We start from the raw sequence: 22,962 nt of genomic DNA on the forward strand, positions 1-22,962 counted from the left end.
TAAAATACTTATATATATATATATATATATATATATATATATATATATATACTCGAATAAATACATATCATTAGCTTAATTATTGCAACCAAACAACTAAAAATATTTTCATAAAAAATATTTTTTTAGAAATATTTTTCATGAAAAATATTTTTTTATATACAAGTTAAACGGAGCCTAAATATAGTATTGGTGGCTAATTGGTTTCTAATTAAAAGTATAACACACTTTGTTTGGTTTATGAAAATAACTATTTCAAAAAAAAAATTGATTTAAAAAATTTTACAGATGATTTTAATATTATTAATTTAAAATTTATTAAATTTATATTATGTATTGCATAATATATAAAATAAAATATATATTTGACAACTGAGCTACTAATTAAAGAGCTTATTGACACATTGAACATGGGAATCACAAAAATTAGTGTAGATTGTGTATATGGATGGCACTCACCACCACTACTAGTGCTCTAAATATGATAAGCATTACTACAAAGTTGGTGCAATTAGCTCATTTTTTTATGTCGCACTAAATACAGACATAAACCGTATCATCATTTCTTCGTTTCTTACTCTCCTCTCACATGAACAGTTCATCAACCATTGCATTAGATTCCCCTCATGATTACCAAAAACACTAATTAATTAGTACCCAATAGGTATTTTTATCAAAATGATTTGTGTATTAACAAAATAATTAAATTTGATTACTTAATAGTATCAAGTACTGCATTTCTTTATTATGACTTATCATACTTCATGTCATGAATCAATATTGTGGTATAGGTGATATCTAGTGTCTCTTAAAGTAGAGGCTCCTAAGCTGTATCAGATGGAATTTATTCCCATATCTTGAGGGGAAAAAATAAAAATAAAATAAAAAGAAAAGTTTTTGCCAAAGAATCATGCTTTTCCTTTGTTAATGACAAGACCTAACTACATCAATTACAATGAAAAAAAATTAAAGTAGGCTTGTTAGGCCCAGAAGATTTCAGATTTAAATCAATCTTTCTTTGTTATCTATATCTTGTGTCCACTGAAATGGAATGGAATGTTTAATTTGTTGTTGTTTTTATTTTAATTATTTTTTATTTTTCTTTTGTAACTCTATATAATAATGATACATTCCCTTCAACCAAAAGTGCATGCAAACAAAAAATCCCCACTAATTTCTGTCTTTTTATTTTAGTCGTACATTTGATCTTTCTCTTAATTAGAACTGTGATTGCTTTATTCATTGCCCGAATGACCCACTTGTGTGATTAATCACTAATCTTGTTCAAGCTTAACTCAAGGATGAATGTAATTAAGAACAAAAACCCAGCTTAATTATAATTAAACTGGGCACATATCGATCAGGGTTAGACTCAGTTGATATATCTGCAGATAATTGCAGGAGACGAAAATTATAAATTTAACCATCAAATTTCTCTTCTAAAGAATCTAAAGAGAAGAAAAATGAAAGAAAGAAAGAAAGAAAGAAAGGAAGAAAGAAAAATTTCTTCTAGCTCACAAATGGCTATTGTTCTCGTGACATACTTGATACACATATATATGTGCATGCCAAGAAGGGAAAAAAAGGAAAAAAGAAAGAAAGAAAAGAAGAACAAAATTTAAATGGGATGCAATCTGAAAAAGGCTACTAAGTTTCTTTAATATCCATGGCAGAGTAGAACGTACCTTGAAGAACAACAATTTTGCATTACTTTTTACCCTAAATTAAACAAACCAAAACTATATTAATTCTAATTAAGTTTCTTTCTACATCAAGATTGCATAGCGCATACTATCATTTACCATAAGATGATTCATCTCAGACAACTGAGCAAACTCACCACCAGAAACCCACAGCCCATCAGCACCACTGGGATGAGGTTGAGAGAAGCAAGAAAGAAGAGATAATGGTGATAGAACAATCCTAAACATAGCAGAAAACCCACTTCTCCCTCTATGTGGTCTCTCCATATCACGAACAAAAATTGGATACTCAGCTCCATTATTAATATTCATGCCTCCAAACATGCTTTCATCTGCTACTCGAGGGCTTTTCCTTATGTTCTGCATGTTTCGCCTAAGTCTTGCCAAGCTACGCCACATCTTATATATGGTGTTTGGATAACTGGAAAAATAATCTTTGCCGGATATGGGGAGTGGGTTTTGTAGCTAGCTAGGTTTTCATGATTACCAGGATTGGAAGGGAAGGGAAGGGAAGGGAAGGGAAGGGAAGGCAAAGGCAGCTTTTTGAAGAAACAAGAAAGCTTTATGATAATGGCAACTTGGGTGGTGGTGGTGGTGTTGTTAGTGCTGGTGTTTATCACATGGGTTGGGGCTGCCTTTTTAAGGCCTTCCTTTGTGTTATTTTTCTTTCTTTTGCCCCCATATTTGTGGGGTCTATCCAAAGCCAACATGCCAACAAAGCTGCCTTATTGTACTCAAGTCCTTCCTTGGAATTTTTTTACTTATCAAAACCCACTATTTTTAGCAAATACAATGAGAATTTTCAAGTCCTTGAGTTCCGGTCTAACTTGACTCGGTCTAATAGTTAAAAAGTATATTATTCATTTGACAAGTGTTAGATTCGAATCTCTACTATCTCATTCTCTATAAAAAAAAAAAGAAAATTCAAATTACAATTTTTATACCATTACATCTTGCAATTAATTAAAAATTATCTTCCAAAAAAATCTTAAACTATTTATCGTGTAATGTATTAAATCATATAATTTATAATGCAATTAATATCATTGGACTGTATATATCATTAAAATGATATAATTTATTTAGTATAATAAATTGTTTTTTAAGAACCTTAATTTGGAATGTAAGCAAAATGTAGTTCTAAATTTTTTAGTGTAATGGTTGCAAATTTCGACCCTATTGGTGTTCTACATTGGTTTGGGATAGGAACTTTGATTTGGGCAAACCTCCTCTCTCTAACTAACTTTGGAATGAAATTAAATTCAGTTTATTTTTTCAATATGGTATTAGAGTTTACTCTATTTTAATATTAGACCACTCATAAATATATTTGTTCATAAAATTTATATTTTAAATGTTCATACTTAAACGTGAGATAGATATGGCTTGACAGACCTCTTCCCTTTAAGCTAATTTTTAAAATAGAGTTAGATTTTATCTATTTTCTCAACACTCATGGAACAATCAATATGATTAGATGGAGACCCATAGGAGAATTGCTGCACTTAATGTGCCTCCAACTTGTTATCAACTTTATAAATGCATCGCTGGAAATAAGAGTGTACCCAATCAATTAGCTATAGCTAAATAATACTGTAATTGTCTTCTTTTGAGGTCTTTCAGTTTGAATTTCAATTTGAGTTATATATATATATATATATATATATATATATATATATATATATATATATATATATATATATATGAAAAGAATTAATTCTAATCCCACTTTCCCTCCCAATATTAAATATCACCATCTTTTAATAGGAAATTAAAAAAATTAAGGGCTTGTTTAATTATAAAAAATAATTCTCTATTTTTTATTTTTTTTATTTCACATGAAAGTTTTAATTTTATTTTTTTATATTTATTTTTTTAATCACTTTAAAAATTTAATTAGTGATGAAGAGAAAAATAAGTTTCTTCCAAGCCCTATATATTTTGTACTATTTTCTGATTTTTCTATATTATCTTTGATTTTTTTTTCTGCGTACGTGGGTGTGGCTTATAGGATTAAACCAGAATCCTGAGTGCAATGCGGGACCCACAATTGGATGTATTCTGTATTATAAAATATTCATTATCTCCAAAACTCGTTATTATTATACTAGCAATAGTCCTTAGTGCTATTGGTTGACAAGCAAATCGAAGTCAAAGTCCAAGCTATTCAGAAGTCAAGTCCCATTATATAATATCAGCCTTTATTTTTATTTTTATTTTTATTTTTTTGGGGAGTATTTATCAAGTCGGCGACTGAGATTAGTCAGTAATGGATATATACGTGTAAGGTATTATTGCTCAGCCTACTTTTTTTTTTTTTTTTTTTTAACAAAATTAATAGATAAAGTATAAAGCTATGTGAAAAATAAATGATATATGGAAAGTATTTTTAAAAAAATTATTTTTAATAATAATATTTTTTATTATTTAATTATAATATTAATATTATAAAAATTTATTGATATAGCAATAGATTTATTAACGGATTTAAATTCATCGATAATCACCAAGAGATTATCAATGAATTTTAAAATTTATGAGTAAATTGAGTTATAAAAAAATTAAATATTAAAATTGCTAACGAATTTGAAATCTGTTAATAAATTATAAATGAATCTTAAATCTATGGGAAACTTGTGAAGCATAAGAAAATTAAGTGTTTAAGTTGTCAATAGATTTTATAATCCATTAATAATTTACTAATGGATTTAAAATTTATTAATAATTTGTGAGAGAAAAAAAGTTAGTGCTCAAATTAACAGCGGATACAGCTAGAAATCTGTTAGTAATTTGTGAGATATAAAAATAATGTTCAAGTTACTAATGAATTTCCAAATTCATTGGTAAATTAAGACATAAAAAAATAAGTGTTCATATTAATAAAGGATTTGAAATCTATTGTCTCATTTTCTTTCGTTCTCTCATCATTTCTTTCCTTCTCTCATCATTCCTTCTCCTCTTATTTTCTTCTATTTTCTCTTATTTGATTCTCTTTTCTATTATTTTCTTCACTTTTATTTTTTTTATTATTTTTAATTTTTACCATATATTTTCATTTTCATTAATATAAATTTCCCTCGATTAATTTCCTCATCTTTATATTTTTTCTTTTTCAAACATCATTTTTTCATCTCATTATAATGTATCTCTAATAATTATTAGTTATAAAATAAAAATATATTTATAATTAAAATAATTTTAAACATCAAAAAATTAATCTAAAATAATAATAAAATTTATTTTATTATTTTTAATTAATATATATATATATTTTAATTTTTTAAATTTCCAACAGATTTGCCTGTTGAATGTAATATTTTATTTTATTTTAATTTTTATTTTTCTTTCAATTTATTAACTTAAAATCTATTGGTAATCGATTGGTATATACTAACAGATTTGAAACATGTTGGCAAAAGAATTACCAACGAGGTTGACTGCAGCCGACCTAATCTGATGATAATTTCAATTACCTACGTATTTTTAGGATTACCAATGAAAAAATTCATTGGTAATTCTTAAAAATATTATAACGTAAATTAATAATATGTGTTTATAATATTTTAATAAAATTATTAAAATTTATAAAATGAATTTCTCTTTGGGTTTAAAAATGACTTAATTTTCTTTGTAATCAAAAAAATTTTGTCATTGGCATATTTTTTGGGTTGGCCAAATGCTAAAAAGTGTAAAAATATTTTTCAAAAAAAATATTTTCCACAAAACAAACGAAAGCTAATTTCATTTCATATTACAATGAATTTTATAATTATTAAATTATATATTTATATCAAAATTTATAAAAAAATTAATTAAAGTGTGTAATGAATACTTGAATTTAAATATAAATAATTAATTTAACCATGCTTTTTAGCCCACTCTCATATAAATTAAAATTATAATAAATTGTAAATTTGACATCTAACTTATTTAATAAAGAGATTATTAATAGCTTAATTTTTTTTTTTTTACGTATATCCTTTTAAATGAAGTAAAGTATAGTTCTCAAAATTAAGTAAAACAGTTCCATTGTGATGCAATAAATATTTTTTTCAATTTTGAAAAAAATTTAGAGGAGAAGAGTAGTCTAACTATCTTGAAGGGAATTGATTTGATATATATATATATATATGTAAGGTATAAATTTATTAATGAGAAAAAAAAAAAGGCAAAAACCACCAAAAGAAGTATCCTGGATCAACAGATCTAACCCCATTACACCCATCCTAGATAACTAACTTCTAATGGTGATGAAAAAAATCCTTCAAAAGAAACTACCAAAACACCAAAGCAACTATTACAAAAGCAAAAAGAAAGAAATTCAGATACAAACAACCAGAATGGACCAAAGACAGAAAAGAGAACCCCAAACTAGCTACAACTAACAAAAACTAAAACTACCTCAAATAGCTAATTCCTAAGATAAATAATACCAAAAAAAAACATAACAGAAGATAGCAGCAGCCCTGAAGGATGCCAATAGCAGGAAAAACAACCGCATCAATAACAAGCTGATGACTAAAGGAAAACAAAGAGCAGAGCAAAGGAACAATAAAGACGGAATCATCCATATTAACACACAATAGCATTGCAAGACAAGACCAACAAGAAACATAGCAGCAAATCACTGCAAAGCCACCATTCTAACCTTAAAACCAAGAACAACTTGAAATTAAAATAGAAAAATCATAATTTAGCCATAAAATCATGGAATCTAGCAAGAACTTGCTTGGCCAAATGATTTGCAATACAATTAGCTTCTCAAAGAACATGGCAGAAAGTGATAGAGGGTAGAGAATTCAAACAATTAAGAATTGAGTTTAGGATCCCATTCACTCTCCAAGGTGCTCTGTCTAGATAAGTGACCTAAGAAATTGCATTCATACAGTCTGACTCAATGAAGATTTTTGCTACATTAGAGCATATTTATGGGAAAAGGGACAATAATTCAAGCGCCTTCAAAATAGCTTTTAATTCTGCAACATTAGATTCTTCAATCCTTGCTAGGCATGAGAAAACACAAAGAAAAGATCCACATGAATCTCAAAAGACTCCACCAATGGCACAGCAACCCAGCTTCCCCAAGGAAGGCCTATCCACATTCCATTTGAAGCAGGAAGGTGGAGGAGGGCTCTAAGAAACTGAAGGCCGAGATTTAAGAGGATTCGACCATGATTTTATTGCTTCAACATTAGAAAGAAGCTGCAAGCCTGACTATGGGAAGTTGGAATCTGATGCCTTTAACCAAACTGATACTTGAAATAGGATAAAAGTGAAGGAGCATAAGCATGAAAAACACAAGTTTAGATCATTGAATTCAAAAATCTTTCATCTAGGGTCATATGCATCATGCAAGATTCATTTTTATCTATTTGGTTTCAATGATAAATAGCATATTAATACCCCTGTGTTTTAATTTTGAGTTCTCAACCCAAAATAATTATTTCTCTTCTTCTAATCAATTTATATCAAATATAAATAAATTAATTAATCTTTATTAATTAATTTCTCATTAATTAAATTCATATTTAAACATTTTAAATATAAATTTAACTTATACTATACATTCAATAAACCTAGATTTGATTTCAAGCCATGCTAGGGACTTTGCAATTTAATTGCAAACCAAATTTATTTAATTAATCAATTAAACTCTTTAATTAATTAATTAAATCATATTTAATTTGGTGATTACTTGTGCATGTGTGTGACTTACTAGGCTCATCACTAATTGGCAATGAGACATGATATCAACTCTTAATATCATCAGAAATCTTTCTTACCATAAATGATTTCTCTAAATCATTTTATGCACCTCATAGACCATGGTTAACACCTAGCATAGTATGCCATGGTCACTCAATTAATAATAAGATTTACCTTAAATGAACCTATAATCATATATTACCATGCACTAGAATCTCTCTGTTACAAAATCCCAATTTAAGCTGGAGTCATAGTTTATGTCAAACCCCATTTGCTATGAATATTATGTTCTCTTTTAATTCCAGTTCTTGATTAAATAGATTTTCTCATCAGAAAATCTTTTCTGAATAAATCTATCTGTCCTAGCTAGGAACTTAAAACATCAAGAACAATTAAATGAACATAGAATTTTATCCCTATTTACTTAGAGGAACAGATTCCATCTTGATCAACACCTACCTCCATATATAACTGGTAGGAGCCAACACATGCCCATATACCTATACACAGTACAAGTATGAAATCAGTATCAAACTCAAACCACCTATATACAAGATAATTGTGCTATCTCAGGTCTAAAGATTATATGCACTAATATGATTTATGACAATACATTTACAAGAGTAAACTCCATGTGCTTGTAAAAAATGTCACTGGTTCGTCCTACTTATCATGTATAAGTGCCTATTATGTTTGTTATATGGCATGAGACTCACCATTCCATCTTATTTACATCTCATATAAATAACTTGAGAACAAATATGATTACAATCTTTCTGGATAAGTCATGTTCTTATTGTGAAGTATCCTCAATTATGAACCTATTTATGATACTTTGTGCTAGAAATACTGTCACTCATATTCTTAACAACTTAAGAATAGAATTTCTAACAAAATATCAGTGGACCTTTTCTATTACACATAAATATATTATGTAAACAGAAAAGTAAAAATGCCTTTTATTAATAAAAACATGCACAATATACATACTAAATGATATACTCTAGGGCATACTAATAACAATCTCCCACTAGCACTAGAGCCATTCATTACAATATCTTAAACCCATCTTCTCAAGATGTTGGTCTAGCTGAGTTTGTGACATAGGCTTAGTGAATGGATCAGTTGGATTTTCAGCTGATGCTATTTTCTGCATGGCTACATCGCCTCGCCCAACTATTTCTCTGATAATGTGGTAGCGCTTTTTTATGTGTTTAGATTTCTGAAGAGACCGGGGTTCCTTAGCCTCTATGATTGCTCTATTATTGTCACATTGAAGTGGAACTGTTGACTCAATGGAAGGAACTACTGCAAGTTCTGTCACGAACTTCTTTATCCAAACAGCTTCCAGTGCAGCATCTGATACAGCAATATACTCAGCCTCGGTAATAGAATCTGCAATCGTACTCTGTTTGGAACTCTTCCAACTGACTGCACCTCCATTACAAATGAACATATATCCAGAGGTAGATTTTCTATCATCAATATCTGATTGAAAATCAGAATCAGTTTAATCATCCAATTGCAAGTCTCCACCTCTATATATCAAGAATAAATCTTTAGTTCTTCTCAAGTACTTAAGGATATTCTTGACAGCTATCCAGTGTTCCAAACCTGGATTGGATTGATACCTGCTAGTCAAACTAACAGCATATGCGATATTCGGCCTAGTACACAATTTTGCATACTTTAAACTTCCAATAGCCGAAGCATATGGAATCCTGGCCATTTTATCTCTTTCTTTAAGTGTCTTTGGAGACATCTCTTTAGAAAGGTGGATACCATGTCCCACTGGTAACAATCCTCTTTTGGAATCAAGCATTTTAAACCTCTTTAACACCTTTTCCAAGTATAGACTTTGGGATAAACCAATTATTCTTTTTGCTCTATCTCTATAGATGCAAATCCCAAGAATATAGGTTGCCTCCCCTAAGTCTTTCATGGAGAATGTATTTGACAACCATGCCTTTACAGTTGTTAACATACCTGTGTCATTACCCATCAATAGAATGTCATCCACATATAAGACAAGGAAAGTGATAGCACTGTCACTAACCCTCTTATATACACATGGCTCATCCTCATTTTTGATAAAACCAAATGACTTAATGGCTTCATCAAAACGAATGTTCTAACTCCTCAAAGCTTGTTTCAACTCATAAATGGATCGCTTTAGCTTGCATACTTTGGAACCATCTTGGGATTCAAAACCCCTAGGTTATTCCATGAAAATGTTTTCTTCAATGTATCCATTGAGAAAAGCTGTTTTGACATCCATCTGCCAAATCTCATAATCATAGTATGCAGCTATTGCTAATAGAATCCTAATTGATTTAAGCATGGCAACAGGTAAGAAAGTCTCCTCATAGCCAATTCCTTGCCTTTGGCGAAACCCTTTCGCTACTAGCCTTGCTTTATAAGTCTCTATCTTTCCATCAAAACTAATTTTCTTCTTCAAAACCCATTTGTTCCCTATAGGTACAATACCTTCAGGTGGGTCAACAAGATCCCAAACTTGATTCTTATACATGGAATCAATATCGAATTTCATAGCATCAATCCATTTTGAAGAGTCTATATCTGATATAGCTTCTTCATAGGTAAGTGGATCATCTCCATGATCAACTTCTTCATGAGTAGACAACTCTTGTTCTTCTTCATGAAGGAAACCATATCTCACTGGTGGGTGAGATACCCTAGTTATTCTATGAGGAACAGCTGTAGATGTTTCATCAATAGGTGTAGGTTGGCTAGATGGATCTATATCCATATGATCTGTTGGATGGTCAGAATTCTCCAATTCTGACTCTATTTACCTTCCTTTGCCTCCTTCTTGAACAAACTGTTGTTTAAGAAATGTGGCATCTCTGCTTACCACAACCTTTTGTGGTGTAGGCAAATAAAAATAATATCCAAAACTATCTTTTGGATATCCAACCAATTGACCCTTTTCTGATATGATTTTCAATTTATCAGTGTTTAGTTTTTTGATATAAGCTGGACAATCCCAAATCTTAACATGCTTAAGACTTGGTTTTCTTCCATGCCATATCTCATAAGGTGTGGAATATACTATTTTGATGGAATCTTATTTAGAATATGCAAAGCTGATTCTAATGCAAATCCCCAAAAAGAGATTGGCATATGAGTATAGCTCATCATACTACGTACCATATCCAATAGGGTATGATTTCTCCTTTCAGATACAACATTCAGCTGTGGTGTTCCTGGAGGAGTCAGTTGGGAAACAATGCCATGCTCTCTCAAGTATTCATCAAATTCAGTACTCAAGTATTCACCCTCACGATCTGATCGAAGAGCTTTAATACTTTTTGCTGTTTGATTTTTTACTTCAGATTTAAATTATTTGAACTTTTCAAAGGATTCATGTTTGTATTTCATCAAATACAAATACCTAAAACTTGATTTATCATCAGTAAAGGTAATAAAATAATGAAAACTACCTCTAGCTATTTCTTTAAATGGACCACATACATCACTATGTATTAGCTCCAAAATTTTTTCAGCTCTTAGCCCTTGTCCAACAAAGGGGGATCTAGTCATTTTACCCTGAATGCAAGATTCACAAGTTGGAGTAGGCTCAGAGCCCAAGAAAGATAAAATTCCCATTTTCTCCAGTTTTGTAATCCTATCTTCTGCAACATGACCTAACAATAAGTGTTAAATATATTTTGAACTTGAGTTGATTTTCACCATGGCATTGCATTCTTTTAGATCACTTGCATTCATTTTGTGTTTGTCATTATTATCCAAATAATAAAGACCGTCATTCATATAACCCAAACCAACATATTTATTTCCAAAATAAATATTGCAAACATCATATGTGAACTGAAATTCATAGCCATTTTTAGTCAAACTAGATATAGAAATGATGTTCTTAAAAGTATCAGGTACATATAAAACATTATCCAAACTCAAAACATATCTAGACATGTAAAAAGATTTAGATCCTATGGCTAAAGCTTCAACAGTTGAGCCATCGCCAATCCAGAGTCTAACATCTCGAGAACGCAAGCTACTACTATTTGCTAGTTCCTGCATATCATAAGAAATGTGAGAACTGTCACCAGTATCTAAAACCCAAGCTGTGGATGAACTATGAGTATCATTAGAATCTAAATAACAAGATATGGACATACCTTCCGAAGGTGTATCCTTTTTTTCCTTCAAAGAAGTAAGATACTCTGGGCAGTTCCTTTTTCAGTGCCCATCCTTCTGGCACTGGAAACACTTTCCTTTACCTCCATCAACTTTAGTCTTTCGTTTCTATTTAGCTATTTTCTTGGAAGGACCAGGAATCTGAGATTTCTTTTTCTTATTGCCCTTCTTTTTGTTGGACTTTCCAGCAAAAGAAGATGTAATCAAAGCTACATCTTTTCCTTTATTGCCCGGCATATTCTTTTGGGCAATAACCAGCATGTTGAGTAAACCAGCCAAGGTGCATTCCTGTTTAGTCATATAGAAATTTGTTACAAAATTCCCAAAAGACTCAAGAAGGGATTGAAGGATCAAATCCGTTTGCAGTTGGAAATCCATGTTAAAGTCAAGATGTTCCAGCTGCTCAATCAGCCGAATCATCTTGTGGACATGATCCCCAACATTCTGTCCCTCAGACATCCTCATGCAGAACAGCTGCCTAGATATCTCATACCTAGCATTCCTGCTGTGCTCACCATACAACCCTTGTAGGTGAAGGAGGATCTCACTCACACTCTGCATGTTCTCATGCTGCTTCTGTAACTCATTACTCATAGAAGCAAGCATGTAACACGTGGCTCTCATATCATGCTCCTTCCACTTGTCCAAAGTTTCATGTTCCTCTTGTGTGGCCTCTGGAGGTAAGAGACCGAACCTGTGAGTCTAGAACATATCCAATATGTTCAAGGTTTAGGACAAGTTTCAAATTTCTTAGCCAATCAGATAGATTAGGTCCTGTCAACCTATTACGGTCAAGTATGCTTGTAAGGATATTGGATGGTGGTGGTTGTTCTGTGCTCATTATTATCAGAAAATTAATTATAGAAAATAACCAGATTAATTAGTAAATGTATCATGTAATTAACCAAAATGATTATGGTCTTTTAATCAAATTAGTCCTCCCACTAACTTAGAGAATCCTATACTTCCAAAGTAGAAAACGGAAATCCTAGTTGGATGGATTTTTAGTGGGTGATTGAATTCTTATAATTCAATTGATCATCCTCAGGTACATCCATTATTGGAATTACAATAAACTATAAGTGAGCAACTCCTTGCCCATCACATCTCATGTGAGGTTCAATCCTTTACCTAGCCCCTAATGCTCAAAATCTCAAGTACATCCATTATTGACTTATCTTGCATTAGTTAAGTTGATCCCATTGAGCCAGTAATTATGCAAATAATTTTAATATCCTCAGGTACATCCAATATTGGCCACCAAACCATTTACATCTTTACAACATCTCATGCTTAACAATTATTCTTAAGAAAATCTCTTAAATTAATTGCATCTTATGCAAGTATTTAAAATTTCTTAAAATAATTGCCTCAATGGAGGGCCCATGTTATAATTACTTTAATTATACCATTTCCAACTTAATCATTTTCTTGGAAGATTTTTGTGGTCGTCCTAATTACTATTAAGGTCTCACTTTGCACATTATCCAATTAGCATGCATATATCATATACTTGCATACATTTCCATATATCTCATGCATTCATGGATAATAAATATGATATGATCATGGACTTTCTAAGGGATTCAATTCTGAGCCACCAAGAATTGAATCAGGGCATTCCTAGGTGCATTTCATTCATTCATATTACAAGAGTTACTGAAGGAGTACATAATCAACACTTGATCTTGAATTCCTCCCACTGGTCCCACCAATGCTCTTGACCTCCTTGATCTTCTTGCAATCCAATTACATAGTTATCCTTGGCATACCAAAGCGAATTTACAAGAACTAAATAAATGAAATTACAACCCAAAAAATATTACAACCTTTATAATACATGCCCAAAAATAAATTAAAATAAATTAATTAATTTACAACGCAAAGAAATATAAAAGAAATAAATCCAATCACATTGATAAGTTATTGTCCATGATCATCCATCATGCATATCACTATTTAACAATTAAATAAAACATTCATACTTAAATTAAATTGAATATCTCATATCCAACTTAAAAATCCAGATTTGAATATGATTCAAATAAATTTAAAAATTCAGATTTGAATCATATTTAAATAAATTTAAAACTTCAGATTTGAATCACATTCAAACAACTTTAAAAATTCAGATTTGAATCACATTCAAACAACTTTAAATATTCAGATCTGAATCAAAATTTAATTGTGTGATTAAAAAACCTAATTAAAAATTTTAATTAGTCATAGGATGAACCTTATATCATACAACAATTGTAGATTAAAAAAACCAAACCTTGCGCACACCATTAGAGACCACAAAGTGTGCGCACCATTCGTGTTCATCACCATGCCACCACTTTTCCTTTGTAACCAGCAATGGATCTATCATCTCATGATCAAACCACACAATTAAATCATATAATCAACAATCTAAATGGCAAATATAGTGGCTCTGTTATCAATTGAAGGAGCGGAAGCATGAAAAACACAAGTTTAGATCATTGAATTTAAAAATTTTTCATCTAGGGTCACATGCATCATGCAATATTCATTTTTATCTATTTGATTTCAATGATAAACAACATATTAAAACTCTTTTAATATATTTTTGGATCTATATTTGCCATTTAAGATTTTAGAATTAATCAGATTAATTCATTAGAACCCTAGATTAGATTAAGAACAAGTGCACTAACCTTTTTGATGCATTGTTGTGTGTTTAGCACCTTTGGGATGCGCCTAGGACATCAGATATTGTCCCTCTAGCTTGTCCACACCAAGATCACTAATGGCAACCCTTAAACAGCTTCTAAAGCTTTCCCAATCAATTAGAAAATCAAGTTTTGCCTTTTGAGAGATTACAGATGTAAACAGGACACTAGAAACGATTTTTAGTATTTTTAATTCAAGAGATTATTGTCTAATCTCTTCGAATTGATGAGAGATGAAGAAGAAGAGAAGGAGAGGCAGCCAAGGGTGGTGGCACCAAAGAGAGAACAACAACTTGTTTTTTTTTGTTCTTTCATCCTTACAATTATATAGCTAGGTCACCACTTAAAACCCTTGCCACATGTCACCTTCTGATTGGCTCTAGCTTTAATTGACCCAATCACATTGTGCCAAGTGTTAAACCTATATTTAATCTTGACTTTGATCATCTTACATGATTAAAAGAAACATGGTAAGCTTATATGTAGTGCCATGTGTTACCATCTCATGGTGCCATATGTCACCCTGTGAAATGACCAAAATACCCTTGTGTCTTAATTTTGAGTTCCCAACCCAAAATAATTATTTCTCTTCTTCTAATCAATTTATATCAAATACAAATTAATTAATTAATCTTTATTAATTAATTTCTCATTAATTAAATTCATATTTAAACACTTTCAATATAAATTTAACTTATACTATGCATCCAATAACCTAGATTTGGTTTCAAGCTATGCTATTTACAAACTAAACCTATTTAATTAATCAATTAAACTCTTTAATTAATTAATTAAATCATATTTAATTTGGTGATTACTTATGTATGTGTGTGACTTACTAGGCTCATCACTAATTGGCAATGAGACATGATATCAACTCTTAATATCATTAGAACTCTTTCTTACCATAAATGATTTCTCTAAGTCATTTTATGCACCTCGTAGACCATGGTTAACACCTAGCATAACATGCAATGGCCACCTAATTAGTAATAAGGTTTACCTTAAATGAACCTATAATCATATGTTACTATACACTAGAATCTCTCTATTAAAAAATCCCAATTCGAGCTGGAGTCATGGTTTATGTCAAACCCCATTTGCTATGAATATTATGTTCTCTTTTAATTCCAGTTCTTGATTAAAAAGATTTTCTCATCAGAAACTCTTTTATGAATAAATCTATCTGTCCTGGCTAGGAACTTAAAACATCAAGAACAATTAAATGAACATAGAATTTTATCCCAATTTACTTAGAGGAACATATTCTATCTTGATCAACACCTACCTCCATATATAACTAGTAGAAGCCAACACATGCTCATATACCCATACACAGTACAAGTAGGAAAGTAGTATCAAACTCAAACCACCTATATACAAGATAACTGTGCTATCTTAGGTCTAAAGATTATATGCACTGATATGATTTATGACAATACATTGATAAGAGTAAACTCCATGTGCTTGTCATAAATGTCACTGGTTTGGCCTACTTATTATGTATAAGTGCCTATCATGTTTGTTATATGGCATGAGACTCATCATTCCATCTTATGTACATCTCATATAAATAACTTGGGAACAAACATGGTTACAATCTTTCTGGATAAGTCATATCCTTATTGTGAAGTATCCTCAATTGTGAACCTATTTATGATACTTTATGCTAGAAATACCGTCACTCATATTCTTAATAACTTAAGAATAAAATTTCTAACAAAATATCAATTGACCTTTTCTATTACACATAAATATATTATGTAAATGGAAAAGTGAAAATGCCTTTTATTAATAAAAACATGTACAAGATACATACTAAATGATATGCTCTAGGGTATACTACTAACAAAAAGAGTATACAAATATAGTGTCAAAGTTAGAGCCACTAAAAATGATATTAATTTGGCTAATACAAATGGACCAAACAATGGCATAAAAGAGAGCCAACCAAAATTTACATTGGAAATACCCAAAAGACATGGATTTCCATTCCTAGAAAACTTGGCAACTGATTCTGGGATGCACAATTGAATTCCCCACCATTTAAAAAACCAAACCCAAATAACCATGAAATTCGACAGTGCATAAATAAGTGATTGACAGATTCTTCCTCCTCGCTATAGAGAGCATAGTCATTTTGGGATTGATCAAGAATATATATGTGAGAAAGCCAATCCTAGTACATAGCCTACCATGACACACAAACCATACTAGCATTTCAATCTTCGGAGGAGCTATACCATTCCATATGATGGGAAAATTCTCAATAATCTAAAGAGAGGCATGGATAAAATCTTTATATAGTGAGTGGACAGAAAACATCCAATTGGAAGTCGATTTCCAAATAAATCTATCTTCTTTAGAGGCACAAAGTTGAAAAGAACTAATAACAAGTAGTAACTGTTGCAGAGACTGCAATTCCTAGACAAGCAAATTTCTTCTCCCTGTGAAGTTCCAAACCCAAATACAATTCTCCCAACTTTCCATATCACATATAAGCCCTCAGGTAAAGAGGAAATACTGAATAATCTAGCATAAGAAAACTTCAAGGGAGTGTCTGAATTCCATTTATCATGCTAGAACATAATTGAGGCACCATTCCAATAATAAACTAGAAATTTCCCGAAATAGGGAAACCATCAACTAGTGAAACTGCAGAGAATTGAATATCTCACCAAATTGGAGACGGAGATGACCTATACACTAAAAGAATGCCATAATCATGCTAGAAAGAATATTTTGAACTAAGAATAGTTGCCCAAGGTGAATTCAAATCTTGATTGAACCTCCATAACCACGTAAACAACAAAAGCTGATTATGAAATTGGATATGAGGAATGCTTAAACCACTGCTGCATTTGGGACAAATTAAAAAACTCCAATCAAGGAGGTGCAATTTTTTAGAGTAAGCTCCATTAGACAAAAAAAAAATGATCTTATTAACTTTTCAAACTTGGCAGCCATTGATTTGGGAATTTTGAAAACAAATAAAAAATAAAAAGGAAAACTAGAAAGGTAAGACTTAATGAGCATTAGACGACTAGACATTGAGAGAATATTGTCTCTCCAAATGAGAGCCTGTGCTCAATTTTGTGAATAATTGTTTGCCAAGTAGAGACTCACTTCATATTTGTGCCCAAAGGGAAACGAAGATACTTAGTTGGGAATTTACCAATTTTACAGCAGCACCAATAAACAGCCATGGAAAGACAAGAGTTGTCCACGTTAACACTAAATAAGAAACTTTTGTGGAAATTGACTTTGAGCCCTACCATACCATGAAAACAACATAGGATCTAGGATCTGGGTAATGCTAATGATATGATCCAAGTGAACTGGACAAAAAAAAAAAAAAATAGTGTCATCCTCGAACTGTAGATGAGACACCAGTGCTTCACTAGAACCCATAGACACACTAGAGAGCTTCCCTAGGCTACAAGCTTTATCAATTAGGAGACTAAGAAGCTCCGCAGAAGTGTTGAAGAGGAATGGTGATAAAGGATCACCTTGCCTTAAGCTGTTTCTTATTAAAAATTTAGAAGATAAGCTACCATTAATTAGAACAGAGACTTTTGCTAGGGAGATATAAGCCTCGATCCAGGACCTCCATCTAGATCAAAACCCCATACATTGCATCGTCTCATCAATGTGATCCCAATTGACTGAATCAAAAGCTTTCTCAAAATCTACCTTAAAGATGAAGTGCAACACCCCTATGTTCGGTAGTGCGTTCTACTGTTCCGGTGACCAGTGTCGGTCCGGATAGCTAGGATACCTAGAACTACATTTAAATATTAGTGAGGAGATATAAAATAATGAAATATAAGAAAATAAAATACAAGTAAACAAAGAAAAAATAATAGCAATGAAATGTAACAAAGTTAAACGAGTCAAAAATCATAGCGATGGGTGACCGCACCGAGAAGTTGCGGCGTGGACCGTTGACTAGCCTTGGACCGCGAGGAACCCTGAAAAACATTTTTAAGACTTAAATGAACATCTATTGAAGTATAAATGTTATTAGAAATATCAAAGAAAAATTAATTAATTAGTACAAAGAAAAACGAGAAATCGAGAAAACGATAAAACTTGGTATTACCGAAAAATTGGAAATGCAATCCGAATAGGGGCATTGTGGTCATTTGACATCCTGAGTTGCCTTTTGACCTAAATTTCCATTAAAAATAAATGATATTACACTTTGAAAATGTCATGAAAAATTAAAAGGAGATATATTATGTAAATAGTGAAAGTGTGGTGGCCAAATTACAAAAATTGGAAACTTTAAATAAATAACCATTAAATTATTCCTAAGTGCTCCACTAACTCTCATCTGGAGCCACCTATATAAGTAATTGGGATAGATTGTTCCACTAAACCATCTCATTTTCTTTAAGCTTTCATCCATGGCCGAAATGAAATCCTCGCAAATTCACCATTGCCATTTCATGCATGAGCTCAAGTTCTCCATGATCAAGCCATTATTTCTTCAAGCTTCCTTCATGAAAAATGATCCTTACACCATGGGCAACCTATAAGCAGCAAAAAGGAGAGGAAATTTCAAGGATTTGTCAAGCTCAAGTTGAGGTTAGTGCTTAATTTTTCCATTTTCCTTCAATAATCCTTGTGTTGAGCTTTGGATAAGTTGAATTGCTAAGAGAAATTGAGGAAATGATGAGTATTGGTGAACCTTAATTTTGGTATCCATGGAAATGCAAGGTTAGTGACTTATTCTTATATGTATTGGATAGGAATTAAGGTTGATTAACTCTAATAAAAGTTGTAATAGGTTAATGTCCAAGTATGTGCATGTTAGTGCTTGAATTAAGGGTTTGAAATGGGACCTTGATGCTTTAACAAACTGCCATGTTTGGCAGCCTATAATAACGTGAATTTGTGTGTGAATATGAAGTTTATTAATGAAATATGATAGTGTTAAATTGTGGATAGCATGTGTAAGTGATATTGAAGTATGAGTATATTGAAGTGTATGTGTAATATTGATATTGAGATATGTTGAATTTTGGTGGAAGTGAATGTTGAGCTTGAATGGTGAATTGTGTGCATTGAGCGCTTGAGTTTTCTACCCAATATGCTTGCTGGAATTGTGTACAATATATATATATGGAAGTGTCATTGATTGAATATTGAAGTAATGAGGAGGAGAAGGAATATCAAATTGGAAGAGTAAGTGTTTTATGCAGGTTGTGTATTGATGGCAGTACCTAAATTAGGTCATAAGTGCCAAAGTGTGAACCCAATTGGTATGAGGCCAAAGGAGGGTGAAACTAGACACAAATAGGCCAACTTTCATGTAGAAATATTACCTAAATTCTGCCTAGAAGGTGACTTGAAAAATGACCAAATCCGGATTAGTGACTTGGAAGCCTGAAAATTGACCATTTGAGCAGCAATTAGTGTTTTGACCATAACTTACTCAAAACAGGTCCAAATGACATAAAATTTTTACCATGAATAGTTTAGAAATATATCTACAATTCTTATGAAGACACCAAAGCCCAGAATTGTCCAGAACTAAGCCAAATAGCTTGCAAATTTTTAGGTACCAAAACTGGCAGAACCAAAAGTGACCTAAAAATGACCTAAGCTTACCATTTTAGTGCATTCTATCCAGCATTGGTAAATTGACCATATCTTGGTCTACACAACTCAGAATGACCTAAAATTTTGCCCCGCGTACAATAAGACATAGACCTACAAGTTTGTAGTTTGGACCGAAACACAAAAATCAAGGAAACTAGGTCGTCCAGCTAGGTCAAAATAGTACACCAAAATCCGGTAAATTACATTAAAATGCAATACACTTGGAAATGAAATTGGTAACATATACCAATACTAAAGGGCTATAAAATGTGACATATTGATAACATTAGAATTGACTCACTTAGAGTGCATCAAGGGTCAACATTATAGGTTGAGTAATGAAATGAATTGAAGGGAATAGTACCACGAAAATTTAAATATTAAATTTATTATTAGAAACAAATTCATTGAGTACTGAAACACTTTAAATTGTGTGTTTCAGTTGAAAAGGATATTGAGAAGCATAAGGAACACTGAGTCAGGGCCAAGAGGCATATATCAAAGGTTTGTGCACAATACTTTTTTTTATTCACTGCTTTTACCAGAAAATTTATTTGGAGAAATAAGTTATGAATAACTTTTGATTGTTTTGACTTTGGGAATTTTATTTGGAAATTATTGTGTTGCCTACTTTGCAAATAGAAATTTTGAGATAAAATATGATTTGTGGTTTGTATGAAATATTTAAAAATTGTGATTTGGAATTGTTTTGATTCACACTTGGCATGACAATATTACTATGTTCCTCCTCCATTTATGGGGTGAATGTGATTATATTCCTCCCTTTTTGACTTGCCAGTCTGAGGTGAGTGTAGATGAGTACTCATTATCTAGCTAGCTTCCTCCCTCATTGATTTCGATTAGTGGGGTGAGTGTGCCTTGTCGTGATGTACACACGGCATGTTCAGAAAAGTTTGTATCATGACCTAAGTTGTATTATTGATTGGCAACACTGTGTTATTAAATTGTTTGATTAAATTTGTGTTATATGAGCTTTAAAAAAATTGTGAATTGTTTAGATTGTAAATTGTCAATAAAAGTTTTACATACCACATTTTAAATTATTATTGTGCACCACTGCGTAAATTTTACTCAGCGATAGCTTTTTCATTCTTTATCACGAGGTTGTGACAGAATGAGAAGCAGTAGGCTGCTTGTACCACATTTTGAGATTTCGCCGGGTATATCGAGTATACCATATTGTGTAGTTTTTATTGTAATGTATGTGCACTATATATATATATTATACTTGGTCTTGAGCAGTTGTAAACTAAATTTGTAAATTATTTTGGCTTGTAAAAATATTGTAGAATATTTATCTTATCTCAGCTTTTGGAAACACTGGAAAATTGATTGTTGAACTGAGTTGATAAATGTTAAGAAATTTATTGTGTTGAACAAATTATTGGAGTTTGGGATTGAGGAATTATATATTTGAAGTGCTTTTTACAGGTTTTTGAAGAACTGTTTTATTCAAAATACAGATGGCACTTTGCCAAAATTTTTACAGAAATTATTAATACTTCAAATGTGTTATTTGGTTTCACTTCAGTTAAAAATTTTTTTTTAACACCTGTCAATAATGCTCACCACTGTAAAAAGAAGTAAGAAAAGTTTTAAAATCCCTGGTAGTATATTTAATGAGTTATCAGTAGACGAAGTTGGTAATTCATTAGGTATACTACGGGATCATGTTATGCCTTATGGAGGGGTAGGGTGTGAAATATTTTAGTGGCATCAGAGCTAGTTTGTAAATTCTGTTTTGACCTGTAATTTGAATATTCTTTCTTCATAGTACAATTGCTCAATGTCATTGTTTGATACATACAGTACATTACATTATAAATATGCACTAACAGGAGAAAATCTCCTTGTGTTGGTTGTATAAGAAATAGAAAATCCTGTGAAAAGATATGAAAGAGAAAAATGAGATAATAAAATAGTCTGTGATAGCAGAAGTACAAGTTGAGGACCCAGCTCCACAAAGTATCGAAGGCCTGACTGTACCAGTTTTACCTTTACAAATTACTACACAAATGGCCCAGCAAATGGCCACTTTCTTTCAACAAATGGCTGATACTCTGTCAGCTCAAGCTCAAGCACAAACCCAACCCCCACAAGGGCAGTGTGAAATAGAGAAGAGGGAGAAACCTATGGGTCAGAGCTCGAACAGTCATTTGGGGAAGAGAAAAGAATTTGAGGAACCCTCGAGCTCAGGGATATGATAGAGGCGGATCATCAGGGTAGAGAACACCAAGATCTAGTCGTCGAACAACCAGAAGTTCCTATTATGCCCGTTTTTGTCATGTTTATGGTAAGCTACATGGAGGTATTGTCATAAGGCCTCTGGAGCCTGCTACAATTATGGAAAACTTGGACACTTTGTTAAAGATTGTACTAGAGCACCTCGATCTACTCTCCAAAGTTCACAGACAGTCAGTAAAGGTCGAGATAGAAATAGAGTTGGTACTCCTCATAACTATAACACAGTGAATCAACCCGAACATAGTAGCGCATTAGTTAGAGTGCCTACTATGCGCTAAGGAGAAAGAACATAAACTTCGGATTTAGCTGCTGGTAAGTTCTTAATTTTTGAAACAAATAATTAGTTATTATTTGATCTCAGCACTACTTAGTTGTGTATTAGTATTAGAACTATATGTTCTGTTGTTATTCCTTTACAGGGGAATAAATTTTGATGCAGTAGTGATTAGTCCTTTAAGATAAGGAATGTGATAATAAGTGAAATTAGTTCTAGAAGAGGTTATCAATGAAAAGTATTTTCTAACACATCATAAATTATAAAGCTAAACGGCAAGCCTACTTAATGTAAGGCAAGAGGACGTAAAAGTAAGTTGCGGTAATAGAATTGCTCTAGATGAGGGCAAAGATGTTACTGTTAGTAATTGTTAATGGACATTGTAAACAGAATAAGATTCGAATATCAGTGAATTGGAGAAGGATAAAATATAGGAAAGTTTGATCTATTGGAATGTATCGTAGTAACTATGCAATGTTCTTGATGTTTGTACTGTAAGCTGCAGATTACAGTACTAACTTGAGATTATTGT

At 31.7% G+C, this 22,962-nt stretch overlaps 1 protein-coding gene across 1 annotated transcript; it reads right to left on the reverse strand.

The window, feature by feature from the left end:
- Positions 1-1,485: 1,485 nt before the first annotated feature.
- On the reverse strand, positions 1,486-2,323 carry LOC110638793 (uncharacterized). Its single transcript, XM_058150008.1, has one exon. It carries the CDS (start codon positions 2,100-2,102, stop codon positions 1,767-1,769), a length of 336 nt encoding a protein of 111 aa, XP_058005991.1. The 5' UTR covers positions 2,103-2,323; the 3' UTR covers positions 1,486-1,766.
- Between the last annotated feature and the right edge of the window lie 20,639 nt (positions 2,324-22,962).

The sequence above is a fragment of the Hevea brasiliensis genome, chromosome 7 (genome assembly GCF_030052815.1).
Source record: "Hevea brasiliensis isolate MT/VB/25A 57/8 chromosome 7, ASM3005281v1, whole genome shotgun sequence".
NCBI classification, from domain to species: Eukaryota; Viridiplantae; Streptophyta; class Magnoliopsida; order Malpighiales; family Euphorbiaceae; genus Hevea; species Hevea brasiliensis.

Bases quoted from the DNA above. Each gene is read 5' to 3' on its own strand.
- LOC110638793 (XM_058150008.1), bottom strand. From the start codon at position 2,102: ATGTGGCGTAGCTTGGCAAGACTTAGGCGAAACATGCAGAACATAAGG.